Source organism: Thrips palmi, unplaced genomic scaffold, assembly GCF_012932325.1.
Source record: "Thrips palmi isolate BJ-2018 unplaced genomic scaffold, TpBJ-2018v1 HiC_scaffold_1, whole genome shotgun sequence".
Classification (NCBI taxonomy): Eukaryota; Metazoa; Arthropoda; class Insecta; order Thysanoptera; family Thripidae; genus Thrips; species Thrips palmi.
In genome coordinates, this window is record NW_023144620.1 from 10,514,532 (window position 1) to 10,534,588 (window position 20,057).

The 20,057-nt window shown below is 55.7% G+C and overlaps 3 protein-coding genes across 6 annotated transcripts; 1 reads left to right on the forward strand and 2 right to left on the reverse strand.

The window, feature by feature from the left end:
* Positions 1-28: 28 nt before the first annotated feature.
* Positions 29-3,988, reverse strand: LOC117639957. The gene is made up of 5 exons (XM_034376061.1): positions 3,590-3,988; positions 1,796-3,211; positions 1,514-1,712; positions 1,127-1,438; positions 29-1,036 (listed from the first exon to the last, which is right to left on the reverse strand). The coding sequence occupies exons 2-5, from the start codon at positions 3,151-3,153 to the stop codon at positions 797-799; spliced, it is 2,109 nt and encodes a 702-aa protein (XP_034231952.1). The 5' UTR covers positions 3,154-3,211; positions 3,590-3,988; the 3' UTR covers positions 29-796.
* Positions 3,989-6,772: 2,784 nt separating this feature from the next.
* Positions 6,773-16,586, forward strand: LOC117643976 (mucin-5AC-like). The gene is made up of 4 exons (XM_034383198.1): positions 6,773-6,778; positions 12,953-13,174; positions 13,256-13,746; positions 13,828-16,586. Exons 1-4 carry the CDS (start codon positions 6,773-6,775, stop codon positions 16,286-16,288), a joined length of 3,180 nt encoding a protein of 1,059 aa, XP_034239089.1. The 3' UTR covers positions 16,289-16,586.
* A 92-nt stretch (positions 16,587-16,678) lies between these two features.
* On the reverse strand, positions 16,679-19,725 carry LOC117641189 (thioredoxin, mitochondrial). 4 transcript variants are annotated; one of them, XM_034378343.1, is made up of 4 exons: positions 19,591-19,654; positions 18,941-19,144; positions 18,197-18,675; positions 16,679-18,104 (listed from the first exon to the last, which is right to left on the reverse strand). In XM_034378343.1, exons 3-4 carry the CDS (start codon positions 18,482-18,484, stop codon positions 17,793-17,795), a joined length of 600 nt encoding a protein of 199 aa, XP_034234234.1. In that variant the 5' UTR covers positions 18,485-18,675; positions 18,941-19,144; positions 19,591-19,654; the 3' UTR covers positions 16,679-17,792. The 4 variants fall into 4 exon arrangements, with proteins under 4 accessions (XP_034234234.1, XP_034234227.1, XP_034234252.1 ...); XM_034378336.1 differs by lacking the exon at positions 18,941-19,144 and having other exon boundaries at positions 19,591-19,725; XM_034378361.1 differs by lacking the exon at positions 18,941-19,144 and having other exon boundaries at positions 19,518-19,601.
* Positions 19,726-20,057: the final 332 nt, after the last annotated feature.

A 20,057-nucleotide genomic window follows, 5' to 3' on the forward strand; every position in this document is an offset into this window, starting at 1 on the left:
TTTTGATTAGCAGTGAAACAATGAGAGATGTGTCTAAAACTAGTAAATATATTTCTACATATCTTCATAACAGCACAGATATTTAAAAACAACTGCACGAAAACATGTCAAACTTGGTAACATTTATCAGCTGAAAAATAAAAACAATAAAAATACCTAGCATAAAAACAAAAAATACCACAATAGGCTCATCAAAGAAGAAATAAATCTTTAGAGAGATTCCAAAACATTTGTACAATAACCATTCTAGGTAAATTTATGAATGAAGGAACTTCATACCATCACCGCCAGCAACCTACTGTATACTCCAGAATAGTACTACAATACAAATCAAAGTAGTAACTTATACTATGAGCAACATAAAATTGAACACAGTAAAGATTTGGCCAAGGAGTTGGAGAAAAATTTAAGTAAAAGATGTAATTTATATTTTTATAACTAGATTTAAATGACAAAAAGTTACAATCTATTGTCAAGTCTTACCATTGCTATACAGGTACATATGAATGGCAAAAAGTATCACAGCCTTCAAACTGAGAATACCCTGAGTGAGAAAAATATTTCAGACCATCCACGCCACAATAGATAATCAATTGCACTCAACTATGACACCATGCTGTATGTATAGCATGGCCTGATGATGAAGAAATACAGTAGTTTCCAGATAAATAAAGAAACATTAGTCATAGAATTACATATTGACTGAAAGAAAAGCAAATACACCAGCAAAGTAACAGGATGTTGTCTTCAAATTAAAGACAATACTGATTAGTGGTGAAAGCAAAGGCCCACTGAGCTAACCAGTATAGATCTGATCGAATGCCTCAAACATCTGCTCCATCTCCTCAAATTGTTGTAACTCTTCTTCTGAAATGTTGCAATGATCATTGTCATCAGAGTCGCCTAAATTGGTGTAGAATTGATTGAAAGCCAGAACTTCCTGACTAGCATTCTGCAGAATGTTAATGGTTTGCATTGTGTCTCTTTTTACATGATGAACCTCTTCATTAAATTCAGCCTGGAGACCATCAACTTCCTGCAATTAAAATTATGCAAAACAAAATAATTCATGCAACTTGGTGAAGAATAAAACAGCATTTGGCAAGCAATGACAACTTCAGCTTACTTTCTCCTGACGGTACGCCAAGTCATCTATTTGTCTTCTGACAATGTGATGTGGTGCAGTGGAGTTCATTAGGCTTTGTTGTTGCTGCAGTTGACGGTCACTTAAAGCAAACAGTTTCCTTTCGTGTTCAGCATGAACTCCTTCCAAGTTCTTATTCAGTTGTTGATGCAAACTATTAATTTTGTTTTCAAACATCTGGACACAAGAATACGTTCTCCTTCGTTTGCTCGGATGATCAACATCACTACAATCATCATGGGATCTTGCTCTCTTCTTAGACTGTCCTTGAGTAGCATTATTTGTTGTTGCACGCTGAAAGAAGGGGGAAAAACCAGTTCAATGAAATGTTGTCAAACAAACAAAAGATACTTAACTCAATCAACATACCCGTGATGAAATTCTTCTGAAATTATGACAAGTGAGGTTTCTTCTGGGATCAGGGATGGTCATCTGCCGCCATTGCTCTCTCACTACTCGATACCGTTCCTCATCTGTTTCCAACTTCCTCATTAGATCCCATTCTGGATCATTGTTGTCAGCATTTTCAGCATCGTCAGTACTAATCCATGGCACTGCCCATGATGGTCTGGAAAGAAAATATGCAAACTATGTGGTATTGTATTCTATTTAAGTTAAAATAAGATAAAATAACAATAAAGAGACAAATACTTTGGTTGAGTTCCCTCCGGAGCAGTTTCTGTACTAGTTTCTGTACTAGCATCTGTGCTAGTATCAGCACTAGTATCAACACTTGTTGGAGCAGAATGGTCTTGAATAGTTAGGTCAGTATCAAAAGAGTTATCTGGTATTAACGTAATGTTATAAGAGCTGTCTAATATTAATGTATCAGTATCTTCTTCAACTGGTTCAGTATCATTAACATTTTCAATAACTGGATCAGCATCAACAGAACAGGCCGCCTCTGCTTCAAGAAGCAAGGGCAAAACTTCATCCAGAATAAAGTCACCATTTGATAATAAATCCTCAGCACTTTCAGTAGTGTCTTCAACAAAAGATTTAGCTTGTGCCGTCACAATTCTCTCAATTTGGACTTCTTCATCTAAGGACTGCAAAGAAGAAGCTGCTGGGAGGTGGGTCACCTCTGATCCAGACAGCACTACAGGACAATCTTTATCTGCCTTTTCCAAAAGCTGACAGGCTGGAGGTGATGGTACAAATGCTGAGTCTGAAGTTTCACAAGTGGGAGCAGAGGCAGTCCCAAGCTCTTCTACATCTGATGTAACAGAATTGGGTACATCAGATTCCAGATGTTCAGCCTCAAGGGTTGCAACTTTGTGACATTTGTTGTAGTCCAAGAAGGAAGCACAGGTTGAAAAGCACCCAGATGATAATTCATAGGGCTTTAACTGCTCTGACTCTTCCAATAAAATTGCTTCAGTTTCAGGAGAGGGAACTGTTATTCCAGAGTCCAATGAGGATAGAGAATGTTCATCGGCACATGGGAACTTGAATTCTTGAAGGATTTCTAGCTCTTCGGTTTTGGACAACTCAAGGTCTATATAGGATTCGGTACTTGTTGATAGAGACAATTCATTTTCAGAAGTAGTAGTGGGCAATTCTGCACTTGGTTTATAATTTAAATAGGAAGCCAAAACATTTTTCACCCCTAAACTAGAAAGTTCAGATACGCTTGGAAGACTGTTTAACGAAAAAGAAGCATTGGGAGAGCTAACATTGATGCTAACGTCAGTTTTTTTAACACTATGACAAGACACACTTACAGGTGGTTCCAAATTATGGGATAAGGGAGAGCATTGTGGGGATGTTTCTTTAACAGGAGATGATAAGTCAACATCAAAATTTTGATTATTTGTCTCTTGACAAGAACCTAACTCAAGACCCGAATCCTCATCATCGCTGCTAAGATCTATGACTGGAATATTTGTTGTGTCTTGTGTCGTGTTTTTAACTACATTGCAATTCAAATCTAGAGTTGCATCTTGGGTCACAAACTCTTCAAGCAAACCGGTGAGAGGCATCGTGTCTAAGCTGTCCAAATCTACCATAGTCAAGAAAATTATGATGCAGGACGACTCTGTGCTGGCCTCTAGATTACATGAGCACCTGTAACAAAAAACAGGTTTTACAGATAGTATAGAATCGCCAGCCAACAGCAATCAAGTCCAAGACAAAACCAACACTGCCAAAGAACTGACTTATCCAGTACAGTTCAAACTGCACAGAAAATGCCGGTGCGTCTATAAGCCATGGCAACGAAACCGCTACCGCTGCGTGTGATTCACAGAGTGCGAGATTTGAGCTACGGATCACACCAAACTCTTTCCAAAAATTGCAACGACTCAGCAGACTGATTCCGAGAGTCGTTTTCTTCGTCCTGTCTCTCTCGCACCTATACGCGGTAACCCATGAGTGCGAGAGGGACAGAACGACGAAAACGACTCTCGGAATCGGTCTGCAGGACAAAGAGGCAAATGGACTTACCGGCATTGAACGCATCGGCGAGTAGACACTTCTACAATCTACGTCCTTCCAATTTCGAAAAGCATCGAATCGTGACGCCTGGTTGTCGGCTAGTTCTCAGATCAGCACAAAGGGGCGGTCGCTCCCACGGTCACCGACACCACAGACACCACGGACTCAGGATTGAACCCGCGCCGTGCCGTTGGCGGCGTTTTCAGAAATCGCATCTAATAAGCCATCCACATCCACATGAGCGAGAACTAGACGAAAAGTGCGTTCCGGACACTGCGGGCTAACGACGCGCCGAGGGGCTGTAGTAAACCAAAACACACGGCCGGTCGCCGGTCTGCTCTGCTCCCCGCCTTCGTCGGTGGACAACAACACAACTCTCAACCACAACAACATGCACCAGCACCAGCCAGCCACGCCGGAGGGGTGGGGGTGGGGGTGAGGGGTAAGTCCAAACAATGGCCTGCCGAGCCGAGCCGAGCCAGCATCGCCGCCGGGCCGACGTCGGTGGCGGTGCTGCAGTAGTAGCAGCAGCAGGCAGCAGGAGGCTGCAGCGGAGGCTGCAGAGCAGAGGGAAGGACACGCCGAAGCCGAACTGCCCGACCCGAACCCGAACGCATCGGCCGAATGCCGAATCGAGCCGAACGCCCGAACGCAATCGCCTCACCTCTCCGCGCTCCCCTCCCCCTCCCGGACTCGTCCGTCCAACCAACCAAATACTGTCGCGAGAAAATTTCTAGAAGAATCGTCTGCTCAGCTTTTGGGAAGGGGCCGAGGCCGAGACCCGGGCGCTGAAGATCGCTCAGCTAATTTCAACGGGTTACGGTCGGGGTGGGCGGGGCGAACAGGCCGCGCGAACTGTGCTGTTAGACCTCATGCTGCAGGCCACCAGTAAAAGGCCATAAACACCCAGCGGCACGCGGACCCCCGGAGCAGCCCTGCGAGTCGGAGTCGGGGGCAACCCGCAGCGCAGGGGCCTGTCACGAAAGCATGGCTCCCGGTGCAGGACCACTTCGCAAACTTTGTGTGTCCTCCTCCTCCTGGGTCTGAGCTTTGTTTTGGCGTGTTCCGAAACGCGTTCCTGAACGCAGGCTTGCGGCGGCTTGGCTCGGCTCGGCTCGCTAACCGCAAGCCGCGTTGGTGCGTTCGCGTTCAGAGCCGCTTCCGAAAGGGAAGGCGGTGCAGTGTGGCGGTCCCTCCGCCCTCCACCGCGGCGCGGGGGCGGGCCAGGGCGGGCGCGACTCGCGGCGGGGGGTTCCGAGGACTCGTTTCATCGCTCTGTCGGTCTCACACACACATACGGGGCACTCCTTGAGTGCGACAGAGACAGAGCGGTGGAACGTCTCTTCGGAATGATCCTGTCGCGCAGCGCAATCGCGCGAAGCGAAAGACCCGCCGTAAAGCGAATGGATTGGGACGGGAGGATGGGAGTGATCCTGGCGCGTGTCGCGTCGCCTCGCCGCTCTCCGCGGCGGTCGTGACTGATCGTGACGCCGCGTCACCCACACCGTCGTGACGACGGAGAAACCGAAATCGGCGACAGCGTCGTCCTGCCTTCCGGTAGGAACTGCACTCGGGCCCCATCAACGTTGGGCGCCAAAAATCACGAAGCCGCCGAGCGAGAGCGTCGTTTGGCTGGGAAAATTCCGAAGCAGCCTTCCGTCGAAGCGCGTTCAGGTCTCCTTTCGGAGAAGGCCAGCCTGGAGGTCTGCGCCCTGCGCGCGCCGCTCGCCACCCGAGGGGTTATCGACTGGTTATGGGGGTTTGCATGTCGATGCCCGGCCGGCCCTTCATACCTGCAGTGGAGCCATTTCTTGAAAGGGACAGCGCGAGGTGCCCGCCCCGTCGCCCCGCCTCGTCGCCTTGTCCGCCTGGCGTCGCTCGGGCCACCTCGGGCCACGAGGATGTCTGGGGGGATTAGCAGATCCTGGGAGCATGTCGTCGACCGGTGGCGGTGACGCGGTGGCAGTGTGTCTCCGGGCCACTCCGGACCAAGGACGAGCCGGCGGCTCCTGTGTTTGTTTCATTAGCGAGTCATAAAACCGGGCCGAGGCGAGGGCAGCACGGCAACAATACCTCGGACCGGACCGGTGCAGAGTGCTGCAGACCAGATGTGCTTTTGTCGGAAACTGAACAGCGCGTCACCAGCGTCACTCACGGATCGCCGGAATTCGCGGCGCGACGTGGAGGCGCTGGAGGCGGAGTTGGGGCTGGCGGTTGCACTGCGCACTGCCTCCAGGCGCCTGAGGACTTTTTTCCTGATTTCCCCCCTTTGTCAGCGAACGTTGCGACAGTGTTTCGAACACAGTACAGCAGCATGCGTTGCGACGACACCAATCGCGTTGAGGATGACGGGGAGGGGCTCGGTCTTGCCGACATCCTGATGGAGGACGCGCGACGTGCGCGCGGGGGGGCCTCGCCTGGGCCACGCCGCGGTCATCGCCACCGCCGTCAGGCTGGACGCGGTACCGTACTGGCCACCAGTACACTGTACACTGGCGTGCAGTGCTGCACTTACGGGTACAGTACCGACGGCGGCCTGCCCGCAGGGTCGTCGGCCGTCCTTGCCGCCGCTGGCCGCCGCGTGCCGCGTGGTCCCGTGGGATAGCCCGGCAGCCCCGGCAGCCCGGCCACTTGGTCAGCCCCCCTTCCCCCTTTACCACCTGATCCGGGCGAGGAAAGGAAGGAGAGGAAGAAAGCAGCATTTCCCCCGCCCCCCCTCCCCCGGCCCGGTTTGTGCCCCACCAGGCCCTGCCCCACCAGGCCCCACCTGCCCCGACGCGGGTCCTGGCGGCCCGCTGGCGGCGTCGGCTCGTCTCAGCCAGCCCTACCGACCCAGTGCCGACACGGCGCCGTCGTCGTCGTCCGCCAAACAGACCGCCGCGCTCCAGACACACGCGCCGCTCGCCCGCGCCGCCGTCCGCGCCGCCAACGTGCTCGCGAGCTCGCGCCGCCGCGCCAGTGTCCTACAACTGTAACGGGGACTAACGGGCACCGCGGCTGTGCCCGTGCGCGCGCGCGCGTGTGTGTGTGTTTGTTAGTGTACGTGCTCCAGAGTGCCACCTGTCGTTCGCACCCACTGCTGGGCGGAAAGTGCAAGTGGTCGGTGGCGCGCCCTGACCGGCGCGGCCCTCTGGGTGCCCCTCTGGGTGCGCCCGGCGAGTCCCGGAGTCCGGGGCCATCCAGCCACCCATCATGAAGGTGAGACACGTGCAGGGTGAGGTTGTTGTCGGCGTCGCGACGCAACGCCTCGGAAAACGACCCGCCGGCGCAGGGGATCGAACCTGGGGGCGTGATTGACGATGCACCGGCTCTGCACCTCCCACGGCGGATTGGACTAGATTACGACACAGAGTGCGTAATTCGCTCGCCGCCGATGGCAAGAGGGTTAATAGAGTGACTTTCCAGTGACTGCATGTGGAGCCGCAGTGAGGCGCAGCGACGCCCAGCCCCACGTTGACCACTGGCCAAGAAAAAGGTCTTCAGGGGCTGGCGCGCTGGCTTAGCGCTGGCGCTGTCGGTGGGGCAAGGTCCTGTATGCAAATCGGTGGACCGAATCGGTGCACCAGACTGATTCCGAGAATCGCTGTCGTCGCCGTGTCTGGCGCACTCACGGGGCGTCGAGTACAGGTGCGACAGAAACGGAGCGACGAAAAGGACTCTCGGAATCAGTGTGCTGGTTGACGCCTTGCCCGCGAGCGCCACCAAATTCCAGGCCTTGCAGGCGCCAAGGCGGCCTCGGTGTCGCCCGCAGCGTGGTGTCGTCTGCACTGCTGTCTTTCTCTCTCCCTCTCATGGCGTGCCCCGTGTGGGTGGGAGAGAGACAGAGCGACGGCCTACAGTGTGTCGTCCATTCCGCCCCTTTCTCCACTTGCGCAGTGCAGTGCCGGCCCGCCGGCCTCAGGAACCGGGCAGCGTCCTCTTGCGCGCACTTACGCCACCACGGGGACCACGGGGGGCATGGTGGCGGTGGGCGTGGGCAGTGCACACGCCCAGCGCACACGCGCAGTCGAGCCCGTCTATGGTAGTCCGAGTGCCATAGGCGGCCACAGGGCCCGCGGCAGAGCCAACAAACGCCTCCCCCGAGTAAGCAGTGATGACAGTCCACGAAAACGCAAACACACGGAGGGTTTTCGTCGCTCGGCCCTACGACGGGACGCCCCATGAGTGCGAGAGGGGCAGAACGACGAAATCAGTGTGCTTGATGGTGTGCACGACGTCGCGGGCACGCTTGGCGCGCTGCAGTCCGCTGCGTGCGTGCGCGTGCGCCGCCGAGTGCATAGTCTAGTATAGTGCCAGCCACGGTGTGCTCCGCTAGGCTCCGGCCCGGCGGCCGGCCGGCATTGCATCACCCTTATCACCGGAGATCCCCTGCTCCCATCGCCCCGTCATCGTCATTACCGACAAGGCCTAGAAGGCCTAGAAGGAGAAGGCCCGGCCGCGCCAAGCGCCCGGCGCGAAGCCCAGTCCGACTTTTCTGTGTCAATTGCTCTGCTACGAGTCTTCCAGTGCAGCAGCGGCCGCGTCTGCAGTTTTTTACGCGGCGACGCCCTTCTCTTTTATGGCATAATGCCACCGGGAAATTCGCCGCACTGCCGCTGCACTGCCTGCCGGACTGCCGGACGCGGCAATCAGTTGCCGATACTCCCGCCGATAGTGGCTGGGGAATGATTGCGGAAGGTGCCGGAACCCGCGGCTTGACAATGGCGAGCAGGGCTGCCATCCGGGTATCACTGGCTGGCTGGGGTGCTTCCAGCTTCCCCCGCGGCTTACCTTCGGCCGCGCACTGCTTCGCAGCGAACCGCTTTCGTAAGCCCGACGCCCCAACGAGCGGCCGGCCCTGCGATTTGGGTTTTTAATTAGGCGCCGCGAGCAATTTGGTGCAGGCACAGTGCAGGCACGCTGCTCCTAGGATTAGTTAGTATTATTGCAGCATGATCCGGACGGACAGCATGTTGTGCTGTGTGTTTCCGCCGCTGCTGCTGACGTCGCACCGGCGGCGCCGGCGGCCAAAACTCTAGACGCGTTTTGAGCTCCAAAGTCGCTAAACAGGACTCGAATCAACCGTGTGACCCCACCAATGGATTCCGCGTTCGGAGAGCAATCCATTGATGGGGTCACACGTTCGGTTCGAGTTTCATTTAGTGACTCTGGAGCTCAAAACGCGTCCGGGATATTGACCGCCTCCACCGGCCTTCTGGCACACTGTGGTACGGCGCCGTGGCACAATGTGTACACTGTACTGTACCGCGAGTGGCGAGTTCCGTTCGGCGAGACGCGCGCGGCCGCCTCGTTGGGCAACGCCTCGGGGATGCTGGGCACGCTGCAACGCGGGCAACGCGGGCTGCACGGGCAGCATGCAGACCAGACGGCACCGCACCGGCCGCTTTGTCGAAATCCTGCCCGCGCGGAGGAAATGCCCGTGGATCTCTCCGTCGGCACGCGCGCGACTTTGGACTGTGACTGTACCTCCGGGGGGCTCCGGGGGCCGCACCACGTGCCGCACCCTCCGCGGCGGGGCGTCCACGTTACGGAGATGGGAAATCGCGTCGCCGAAAACGCCGCGCCGTCAGAGTCAATCAGCTGTCGCGGCCGGGCCGCCAAAATGGAAATGGATTCGAGGATCGGCGGCCCGGCCGCGCGCTCTTTGTCGTCGACGCGGAGCCTCAGTTGTGTCACCCGGGCGAATGGGACCCCCCCGGCGTACCCTGGCGGCGGCCGCGACAGCGCCGTTGGAGATGAAGGATGATTTGCATGCGTGTCCTCGACGGACAGGTGCGTGTGTGTGAGTGCGTGAGTATGCACGCCTGTGCCAGATTTGAAGATGGTAGCGTAAGAAGCACAACGTACAACAGCGCGTCGCCATGCGTGGTGTGTGTGTGAGTGTGTGACCTCCTTGGTTGCACGGCCCTCTCGTTCCCGCGAGGCGTTCCCTTGACGTCGTCGTCCCCCGGCAGGTGTACTATTGGTGCCCCGGCAGAAAGGGGCCGGTCATAAGTTACCGCTAGAAATGGCTTTGTCCTCGCGCGCGCGCGTTGGGCGGTGACAGCGGCGGCGGTGTGGCGGCGGCGGACTCGACGGCGTGCTCGGCGTGTTGCCCGCCCTCCGGGGCCGCCACTGCAATCATTGTTCGGAGGGCGCCCCGCCCCGGGCCGCATCCCGCACCGGCCGGCCGTTTCCGCGGAACGCGATGCTTGCTGGACGCCCGTTCCGTTTCCAGGTCAACAAGTGCGTCATCGCCAGCCAGCAGGCCCAGCAGGCCCAGCAGGCCAGCACCCGCGGCTGTCGTGAAAGCGGCGAATTAGGCAAGCTTGCTTGATGTACTACGTGTCAGCGTCAGGGAGACGAGAGGACATCGGTGTTCATTTTCTCTGAAGGACACTTGCTCAACCCAAGGCACTGCCTTCGACAGCTACCGCAGACGACCATGTCACCGTCAAAATGTAAAAAAACGTTTTGATCCAAAAAAAAAGCCGCTACAACAACACACGAAAAAGGCTCCAGGGCCAAGGTCGACGAGTGCCACCGCTGCTGCAAAGGCGACCTCATTCTGGGCACGCCGTCGTGCGCTCCGCGGACCAGCGGCGGCCTACCTCCAAGGGGAGCCGCCGTTTCTGAGTGTGCACTATTGGCTGACTCCTTTAGCAACGCACTGCGGTGTTCTGTTGTTTGTGGCACGAGCACGGTGGAATCGGGACGCTGACACGCGGTCCCAGGGCCGCGGGCCGCGGGGTCTCTGCGGTGGCACCGCGGTGCCCCGCTGGAGCCTGCGTACCTGGCGCCTTGCGCGCTGTCACGCGTGAGGTGAGGTAGGCAGAGGCTCGCCGCCGGTGACACGCTGCACGCACGCTCGCCTCGCGGGGCTCGCGGTACCCGGCGGTACCCGCCTGAGGGCCGCGCCTTATGCTTCGCCTGCCTTTTTGTCGCCACAAACTAAACGTTTGGTGGGGGGCCAGCAGGCCCCGGGCCCCGGGCCCCATGTCGGACCGGGCCGGAGAGGTTCCCAGCCGCGGCGTGGCGGCGCGGCGCCTGAGGTGAACCGGGTGGGCTGGTGGCCTACTGCTTGAGGCTGCGTTCGCTTCGCGCCGAACCGCCACTGCACGGGCACGGGAAGGATCTTCTTATTTTGAGGGGCAGCCGTCGAAGAGTCCAAGACGGCAGCGTCGTGCGTCCCCCGAGATGCCCCGAGGACACCACTAGGACGGCGCCGCGGGCAGGCGTGGCGCCACACTGCAGTTGCTAGGGTACAGTACGCAGTCCGAGGCAGGAGGCTGGCTTAGCACATTACTCGGAAAACGAGCAAAACGGCAAAAGTGGTACGACGGCCATTTCTAATTTGCCACCCTGGAGCTTTTTTTTTTTTTCACGCCGAGGCCTTCTGAATCCTCGCTCGCGGGAATCGACTCGTGAGGAAAGGAAAACCTCCTGTAACGCAGCGACGCAGCGACGCAGCGCAGGTAGCGGCCCCGTTGGGCCGTTGCGCCCCGCGACGACTTTCTTCGCCGCACCCATGCCAGGCAATGCCAGGCCAGGCATACGCGTCTCGCTTGTTCTCCTTGACGAATCATTAGCGACACACACACACACACACACACACACACACGGCACTCACACACACACGGCACTCACACGCTGCTGCAGCGGGTTTTATGCGACCTTCCTGCATGAATCCATTTGATAATCTGGGTCGGGCCGCGCCGCATGCATTAGGTCTCGAAAAAGCAGCGAAGGTTGCCCAACGATGGCGATGGCGCTGGCGCGCGTACTCCAGCGTGAAAGACGAGTTCAGGGGTTCAATCCCCGCCACCGGCCTGCTGCGCCTTCTTCAAGCGGCACATCGACAGCGATGAATGGATGACATTGTCCGGGGCAGTGGCACTGCAGTGGCCGTGGAGGGCGTTAGGTAACGCGGTGCGTAACGTTACGAGCTCGCCGCCCACCCGCAGTTAGGGCAGCGGCCAGCCGTGCAGGCAGCCACGCAGCCAGGCAGCCAGCACGGCGTGACGGACGCTCTGCTTCAAGGGGCTCGGTGCGCGCTGCGTCGGTCGATGAAGTGCGGGATGCCTACCCGCCGCGCTGAAGGCCTGCGGTTCAGGGGTCAGTGAACAGCCATCCGGCAGATTCGGAAGCGAGTACGCCGTTGGCGGTCATACCGCCCGCGAATGCGCCCGTGAGCCTTGCATCGCGTCGTGTCGAGGGACCGCTGTGTGAGTTTCCCAGACGATGCACGGGGAGGCCGCGAGGCCCGTGTGCTCGTCCTTCCGAACGGCTCGGCAGGCGATATGCGCCGCCGGATTACCTACAGGATTACCGCCACTCGAGCGTGGCCTCGCCGGGCATGGCCAGCCCAGCCCAGAGGAAAGTAAAAGCCACGCCGACCGACTGCCAATATGCCTACCGTGTGTGTGTGTGCACGCGCGTGCGTGTGTGTGCGTGTCACTGCCCTTGTCCACCTACCCGTCGAGTCCGGCCGACCGCCGTCGTGGAAAGCAAAGCTGGCGCGTCCAAGTTGGGCCCCTCCGCGCGCCGCGTCCGTCCCATCCTTCCCCCTCCCCCTCCCCTCCCGCCTCCAAGAGCACTTTCTCCGCCCACCGCGCCGCCGCCCGCTCACCTCACGGTCAACAGCTGACCAATCCCCCCTCCAGTCCACGCGCTCACATTTTCCCACCCCTTTCCTTTATGCCGTCATCGGCGTGCTCATCGAGCAGGGCGCCTCGTCCTCGTCCTTCCTCGTAACCGCACGCGGAACGGCGGAGCGCGGCGGAGACACGACGGCCACGTCGATGGTCGATCACCTCGCCTCCCACGCCGCGGTGCCGCGGTCCGTGATGTCATGTTAATTCCCCGAACAGCCCGCGGAGCTTTCTCGTCCTCGACAGGGACAGCGGCCATTATCGTAATAATGCACTTCTTGTCCCTGCGGCCAGCCGGGCAGCCGGGCAGGCCGCGGACCGGGCGCCGGGCCGGGCCTCCGGAACTCTATTCTATTCCTTGCAGCGGCAGTCATCACAGTCCGCGCGCCAAGTGCAGGGAAGTGCCGCCACCGTCGTAACTTCGTCGTCCTCGGTCTCGGTCTCCAGGGCCGGCTGGCTGGGCTGCCGGCTGCATAGGGCAGCCTCCGGCCGGGCCGGCAGAGGCGCGGAACTATTTTGCAGCTTCCTGCGCTGCGGGGAGAAAAACTGAGTTGCGTGGCGGCGTCATTCAGGGCGTGCCGACGCCCACGCGGCTACTGTTATGGAGGATTCCGATTTTTGTTTTACATCTCCTGGTCCAGCCAGCCACGCAGCGCCCGCCGGTTCGGTTCGGCCGCGGGTTCGGCGTCGGCGCGTCGGCGCAGCGCACATCCTGTTTCACGTTCTACTTGTTTGTCCGCAGATGGTTCGCCTTGAGGCCGCCGGCGCGCTGCTGGCGGCGCTGCTGCTGTGCGCGGGCCTCGACCCCGCGACCGCCAGGGGCGTCCCCGCGCGGTCCGCCAGCACGACCAGCACCGAGGCGACGCCCGCCCACCACCAGCCGGCCACCAAGCGCGACCTGGAGAACGACATCGACTTCGACGGGCTGGTCTCCAGCGGCGAGCAATCCAGTACAGTGGAACAGGTAAGCGTGGCCGGTCCAATCACGAAAAGTCCCACTCGATGCACTGCTTATTGACGCGCTCCGGGTGAACTTCTGCCGCAGGTACTGAACCAGTCACGCGGTGTCGCCGTCGACGCGGAGGAGACCGTCGCGGAGGTGCAGAGGATCCTGGACCGCCACCCGAAGCTTCCGCGGCTGTCCCGGGGAGACATCCTCGCCATCCTGGAGAACATCACCAAGTCGTCGACGGACTTCGCGGACGCCGCCGTGACGACCGCCTCCTCTCTGACGACGACCTGGTCGGCGAGCGGCGAGCAGACCGACAGCCTGGACACGGTGTACGCCACGGAGCCGACCACGCCCACGCCAGAGGGGGGCGTGGCCATGGTGGTCAGCACCACCAGTGACCCGGAAGGAGCCGACGGCAGCGCCACGACGCCGGGGCTGGCCGGGCCGGACGCCAAGGGACGCGTGGAGCACGCGAGGGAACTCATGGTGGTGCTGCCGTTCAGCGCCACGAACCTCAGCGAGACCAACATCAAGGAGCTGTACACCAAGGCGCCGCTCACGCGTATCATAGGCGACGAGCCAGGGTGGGTAGCGGCTTCGGATTGGTTTAGAGTCGAACTCGAGTAAGTGCGACTGTTACTAACTGTATTTGCCTTTGCTCGCAGCAACGAGTACCCCAGCAGGCCGCCCCCGCGGAAGTCGTCGCGGCCGCACCGCCGGCGCCCCACGGCCACACCTGCCCCGACGACCACGCCGCCTGCCACCCCCGCGTCGTCGCTCGCCGACTACAAGGTGATCGAGGACCTGGAGAGCGACGCGCCGCCCCCCGCGCAGGAGGTGTTCGTCACTCCGCCGAGTCAGCGAGTGCGGGCGCCGGAGAGGAAGCGGCCCCAGTACACGGACCAGCAGCAGCGGTGGCGCGCGCCGGCCACCCCGACCCCCGCGCCGGAAGCCTCGTCCTTCGAGGAGGACGACGTGGACTACACGACCAAGAAGCGGCGCCCGGGATCCACGGGGCGACCCTGGCGGGGGCAGCGGAGGACCACGGCCTTGCCCACCACGACCACGTCCACCACCTCGGCGCCAACTGAAGGCACGGTGGAGCCCACCGTGATCCCCAGCAACCACAAGCCCGTGTACACCGAGCCCACCGTCAAGCCGTGGCGAGGAACCACCCCGCCGCCCGCCGTGCCCTCCAGCACCAAGAAGGCCATTGCTGCCAGCAAGTACAAGCCGGACTACGACGCGGACATCGTCAAGAAGCTGACGCCCGGAGGGTGGAACCCTGTGGCCGCCGAGCCGGGCAAGGACGCCAAGCGAAAGGGGCCCGGGGCCCGGCCCGCACCGCCACGCGGCACCCCGCTGCCCTCGCTGCACGACGTGAAGAACGCCATGCTGCCCGCCACCACCATGCGCCCCGTCCTGCGCGACGACGTCAAGGAACTGCTGGCGTCCATCGGCCTCAAGACCGGCGCCATCAACGTGGGCGTCGCGCCGAAGCGCAGCACCCTGGCGCCCACCACGGCCACCACGACGACCACCACGACGACCACCACAGAGCCACCCTACCCCAACGCGGCGAACGCTGCTGACTCGCTGACGCCCGAGATGAAGGAGATCCTCATGTCCATCGGGCTGCTGCCGCGCAAGGGCGAGCCGCCACTGCCAGTCCCGGGGGCGATGCCGACGCCGGCGTCGCAGGGCCCCGTCATCACGACGCAGCCCGTGGTGCCCGCCATTGACCCCAGCTCCTACGTGCAGTTCAAGCCGCTGCCCCTCGCCTCCCAGCGCCCCGACGGCCCGCCCGCGCCCACCGGCCAAGTCAGCGAGGACATGCAGGAGTTCCTGGCGTCGTTTGGCCTGGTCCCGGCCATCCAGTCCGCCCGCATCGTGTCCCGCCCCGAAGAGTACATCAACATGGACGACCTGTCGTCGGCTCGACGTGGCGCCAAGGCGATGCAGGCCGCCGCCGTGGAGGACGCCGCGGTGGATGCCGCGATGGACGCCTCCCCCGCGGTGGTTCCCGCCGAACCAGAGACGGACCCGGACAACACGTCCTACGCCGAGCTTGGCAGCGAGGAGCCACTGCCCACCGCGGCCAGCCTGCTGCCCGAGGGCGCCGCGGATGCCGCCGACGCCGCCGACGCGACGGTGCTGGAAAGCCTGTCGCTGCCGGACGACGTGAAGGCGGCGCTGGACAACCTCGGGCTGACGAGCGACTCTCAGACATCGGCGACCGCGCCGTCGAGAAACGGCAAGCGCATCGACGGCGTGGGCAAGAAGCACGTGTTCAACCCAGTGGCGCACTCGGCCAAGCTGGACGACCGCCGCGAGGCCGAGAAGGTCATTAAGCTGCTGTCCAGCATCCGCGTGCTGCCCATCGGGCCCAACGGCACCGCCATCATCCCCGTGGACATCATCGCCGACCTGGTGGCCTCCACGGCGCCGACCAGCGCCACCACGCCGGCGACCTCCACCACGGCCTCGTTCGGGTTCAGGAAGAAGGAGAAGAAGCAGTCGGGGCGCCGGCGGCCGCAGAAGCAGGACGACGAGCACCGCCTGGTGGAGGACAGTGGACCCAGCCCGCTGTCCAGCGAGGAGCTGCGCCTGTTCCTGGACGCCGCCAAGAACGAAGTGAAGCGCCAGCAGACCGCCAGCAGCGCGTCGAGCAGCTCGTCAAGCAGCGCATCATCGTCTAGCTCGTCATCGTCGAGCTCGTCCTCGTCGTCAAGCAGTGACACTGCTGTAACAGCGTACGACGAAAATGCGGCTGAGATCCCCACCACAGTCAGTGATAGCGATAGCGTGGGGGACTCAGCCTCCAGTTCGGGGACGACCCCCGCCATGTCGTCCAGCACCAGCACCACGACGACGACCACCACGACCACCGAGGCGCCGACCGCCAACCTGGACGACCTGGCAGCCTCGTTCGGCGGGGATGGCGACAGGCCAAAGATCGCGGCCCCCGTGGACACGCTGCCCCCCGCCAGGCCCAACGGCCTGTACTTCCTGTTCGACTGGAACACCTTCCTCAACGTGGGCGAGGAGGGCAAGAACCCCGTCAAGCTCAACTTCGCCCCGCGCATCGGTGACCCAAAGAGATTTATAGAAGTTAAAGTTCCCTGAGTCTCCTTAGCCTGAAGCCCTTTATTGACTGAACAGATGGCTTCTCAAAGCCTCTTTGTACCAAAAGGAGTGAAATACATTGCGTTTCATAGTGTCTGAAACAACGATAAAAAATGGTAATACTTGCAGCACACAAGGGCAGTGTGACTTGCCTCTCTCTATTTTCTGAAGTCATTCTCCAACTACAAATATACACTGTTTAAGTGTGCTTCAATGTGATGGTAGGGTCTATTTAAATTTTGTGTAAATATAGTAATTTAAGATGTAATCTTATGTGAACAACATAAAATAAATATTATTTATATACCTGTGACTTTGTAATCTTTACCCTCAAATCATCAAACACCATCTCAATAATCGTTAATGAGAGAAAAATGAAAAGACACAAGATTGGCTCTTTCTGATACGTTTATTGACATGGCTTGTGCTAAAAACAGCCGAACTTAACGGTCCATTGAGGACTTCCCCAGGAAATTTTCATTAACAATTTTAAAGCACACTACAAAATTGAACAATATTTTATTCTTTTAGTCTTGCAGTGTGCATGAGTAATTTCATGAAAGAAAAGTTCAAAGAAGTATGATAATCAAAGAGCATCAGAAGTCATTAGAGACACATATTTGCACAACAAAAAAATAAACAAATTAAGGAGCAAGGCAAGTAGATATCACACATGAATTATAAAACAATCTTGACAGTTAATGGATAAAGTAAGATAAGAGATTATTATTTACATGAGGCAACAGGCATCTTTTAAGTACATCTGTACAGAGTAAAATCACACAATTATTGTCAAAATTTGGCTTTGTTTGACAGGTGGGCATGCAAGTAAAATTGAACAGACTTTTCTGGCTGCATTAGAACTTACAAAATATGTATTGCTCTTCAAGAAGAAATAATGATTTAATTATTTCACAATGAGTGTAAAATCAAAGTAAAGGTGAAAGTTGCAAGGATGAAATTTAATACTCTGTATATTGCCATAATATAAAATTGGTAGCACAGCTACATGAATTGATAAGTTTCACTGCACAAATCTGAGCTGAGTTCAGAATGACTAGATCAGCAGTCTACAGACAGTTGTGCAAGGACTACTTGAAACTATTCCCTGACAGTATTTTTAATAATAAAAAAGGCCCTAGGTAGCTTTTAATTATACCTGACAAGCAAAGTTAATGTCTTCAGAAAACTTCCCTAAACCCTTATACAACCTAACAAGACATATTGAAGGCCTTAATTCTTTGTAGAGGAATGTTCATGGCTTAATATCACATCATATGCACCAAGATAAACTTCTAACAATGAGAATTGACTTTCACAAAATTGCACTAGGTCTTTAGCACATCTGTGCTCACTAACACAAGAAATATTCGGTATAGCACCTAATATTCACATTACAGAGGAGGGTAAGCTTTACAACAGGTCATACATTGTTCTATTTGAAAGCTAGAAGAATCACAACAAAAATGTTAATTTGGGTAAATTCTCATTAGTGTTTATAACTTTACTTTTCATCGCCTTCAGTGCTGGATGCAGCCATTTTTGCAACCTTTGCCACCAAGCCTTCAATTTGATCAGCATCTTGCAAGCCAATGAACTTGTCTACAACTCTTCCATGTTTAATGGCAAGCACTGCAGGCACTGCTTTGACTTCAAATGTATGAACAAGTTCAGCATTGTCTTCAACATCAATGATAGCGAGGTCCAACCCCTCAGTCTTCTCAACTATTGCCCGTAACTGAGGAGTGAGAATCTTGCAGGGATCGCACCAGTCTGCATGGAAATTGACTATCACAGGAACATTGCTGTTCATGACCTATGCAAAAAAGAAAAGGGTGTCAAAAGGGATAGAAACAAAATAAAATAAAAAATTCCATAAATAAATTAAGTGACTGAAATTTGACTCACCTTTTCCATAAAGTCGTCATTGTTTGATACTTCAAATACTTTGCAAACAGAGCTAGAGTGTGATATGTATCGAAGGCCACTGGGCTTGGGCTTCAGCCTTTGCGGTAGAAGACAAAATGAACCTGTGCATTGACCATTCCTCGATGCATTAGAGCTTGCCAGACCTCTGAACACTCCACGAGAAACTGTTGTACTGTGGAGAAGTGGTTGTGGGTTCAAGCATGAGTCCACCACGATTGGGACCAGGCGAATGTTGCGCAGACAAGTAGATACACTTCGGAGAGCCATTTCTGCCTTCTTGAATCACGAAGTCAAATGGTGAAATAGAGTACAAACGGCTACAGCGTCCACCTTTTGATGGGTCTGGCAATTCTAGCTTCCATAAGATGGTTCAGCAAAAATAAGACTCCACCACCAGCGGCAGAGATTCCAAGCAGTAGCACCAGCGCAATTCTCCACAAAAAGAGTGTGTCATACACCTGAAAAAGAAAAAAAATGATCAAAATATTAATTAAAATTCCCTGTCTATGAAATTTAGATACCAAAAACTTTTTCCAGTAAGCAATGTGCATAAAAACGTGCGAAACATACAAAAATGACAGGTTTGATATATGACCAGTTGCTGCAATATGATGTTAAAAGAACTCAAATTGTGCAAAGGTGGTGGTTAGGTTAGTAGTCCCAAATAAATGGCATTGTGAAAGAGATTTTCAAACGGTGCCAATTTCTCAGATATTGTTTTACCTTATTTGCATCTTCATTAGGTTTTTCCGATTCCCTCGGAATGAAAATGAGAACTAGGGTCAGGAGTGCAGCAAGGCAAACTGCATGAACTCCTAAGTTCTTTTGGGTATGGGCCGACACAAAGCAAGCCAGCAAAGCACCCAGCCAAATCCCTACTAGGAGGAAGAGACCGAATCCAACGCCAAGCACAAGCGATGTCATGACCTGAAATGTATTGATATTTTCTTAACTTTTCACTACAATCTTTGATTAAATGATGAAAAACGAATAAAATTATTGCATCTCAAAGAACTAGAGTCAGTGTCAGTTAGCATTAAATATGCAAAAACACCTCAGAGGGCTTAGTGACCATTAGTGAAGGTTATGTAAGGGTGGCCAGTAGACCCGAGATTGTTACGAAATGCGTGGGGAAACGTTTGAAAGGGAGAACTTAAAAGGTAAGGTTTAAAAAAATTGAGATCCAATGTCACAATGAAAGAAACTGTGGGTCGTAAATTATGAATGAAGGATAAATCAAACAAGAAAGCACCTGCTACACTCATATTTATCATGCGATCATTGCACGAAATAAACCAACATAGGAGAATGTGTACGGCGCAATTCCTGACACAGTTCACAATTCACACAACAAACAAACACAAAGTTATTACCAAAAATAAGCAGAAAGGCCACGGAGCAGAACCCAGAAGTAGTAAACTTTGTTTTTCTTTCAATGAAGGGTAGCCAACCGTCAAACAGGAAACTCCCCGTAGCGGAGATAAGCCTCTTTGTAGAATGGAGCTTACAAATCTTTTCAAAAGTTACTTTGTGCCCATCGTAAAATTCAAAACAAAATCATCTTAAATTTCTAACTGCGTTTCTTCGGCGGGCCAAAAAAAAAAAAAAAAAATGTTTACACTTTTTGTTTTCAGGCTAACCCTTTTTCCACATTTCGTGTGGCTCTTAGTTCAAATAACCCACTGCGGTTGATCTAGGTTTGGCACAAATGTCCTGTTGAGATGGCTGGCTGCCTGGAAAGCAAGAATGCTTCCATTTCGTATTTTCGCGACTTTGGTTCAGCAAGGTAGTCGATCGCGGACGGCAGTGCCAGTGAGGCGGCCGCCGGGAAGGTAGGCAG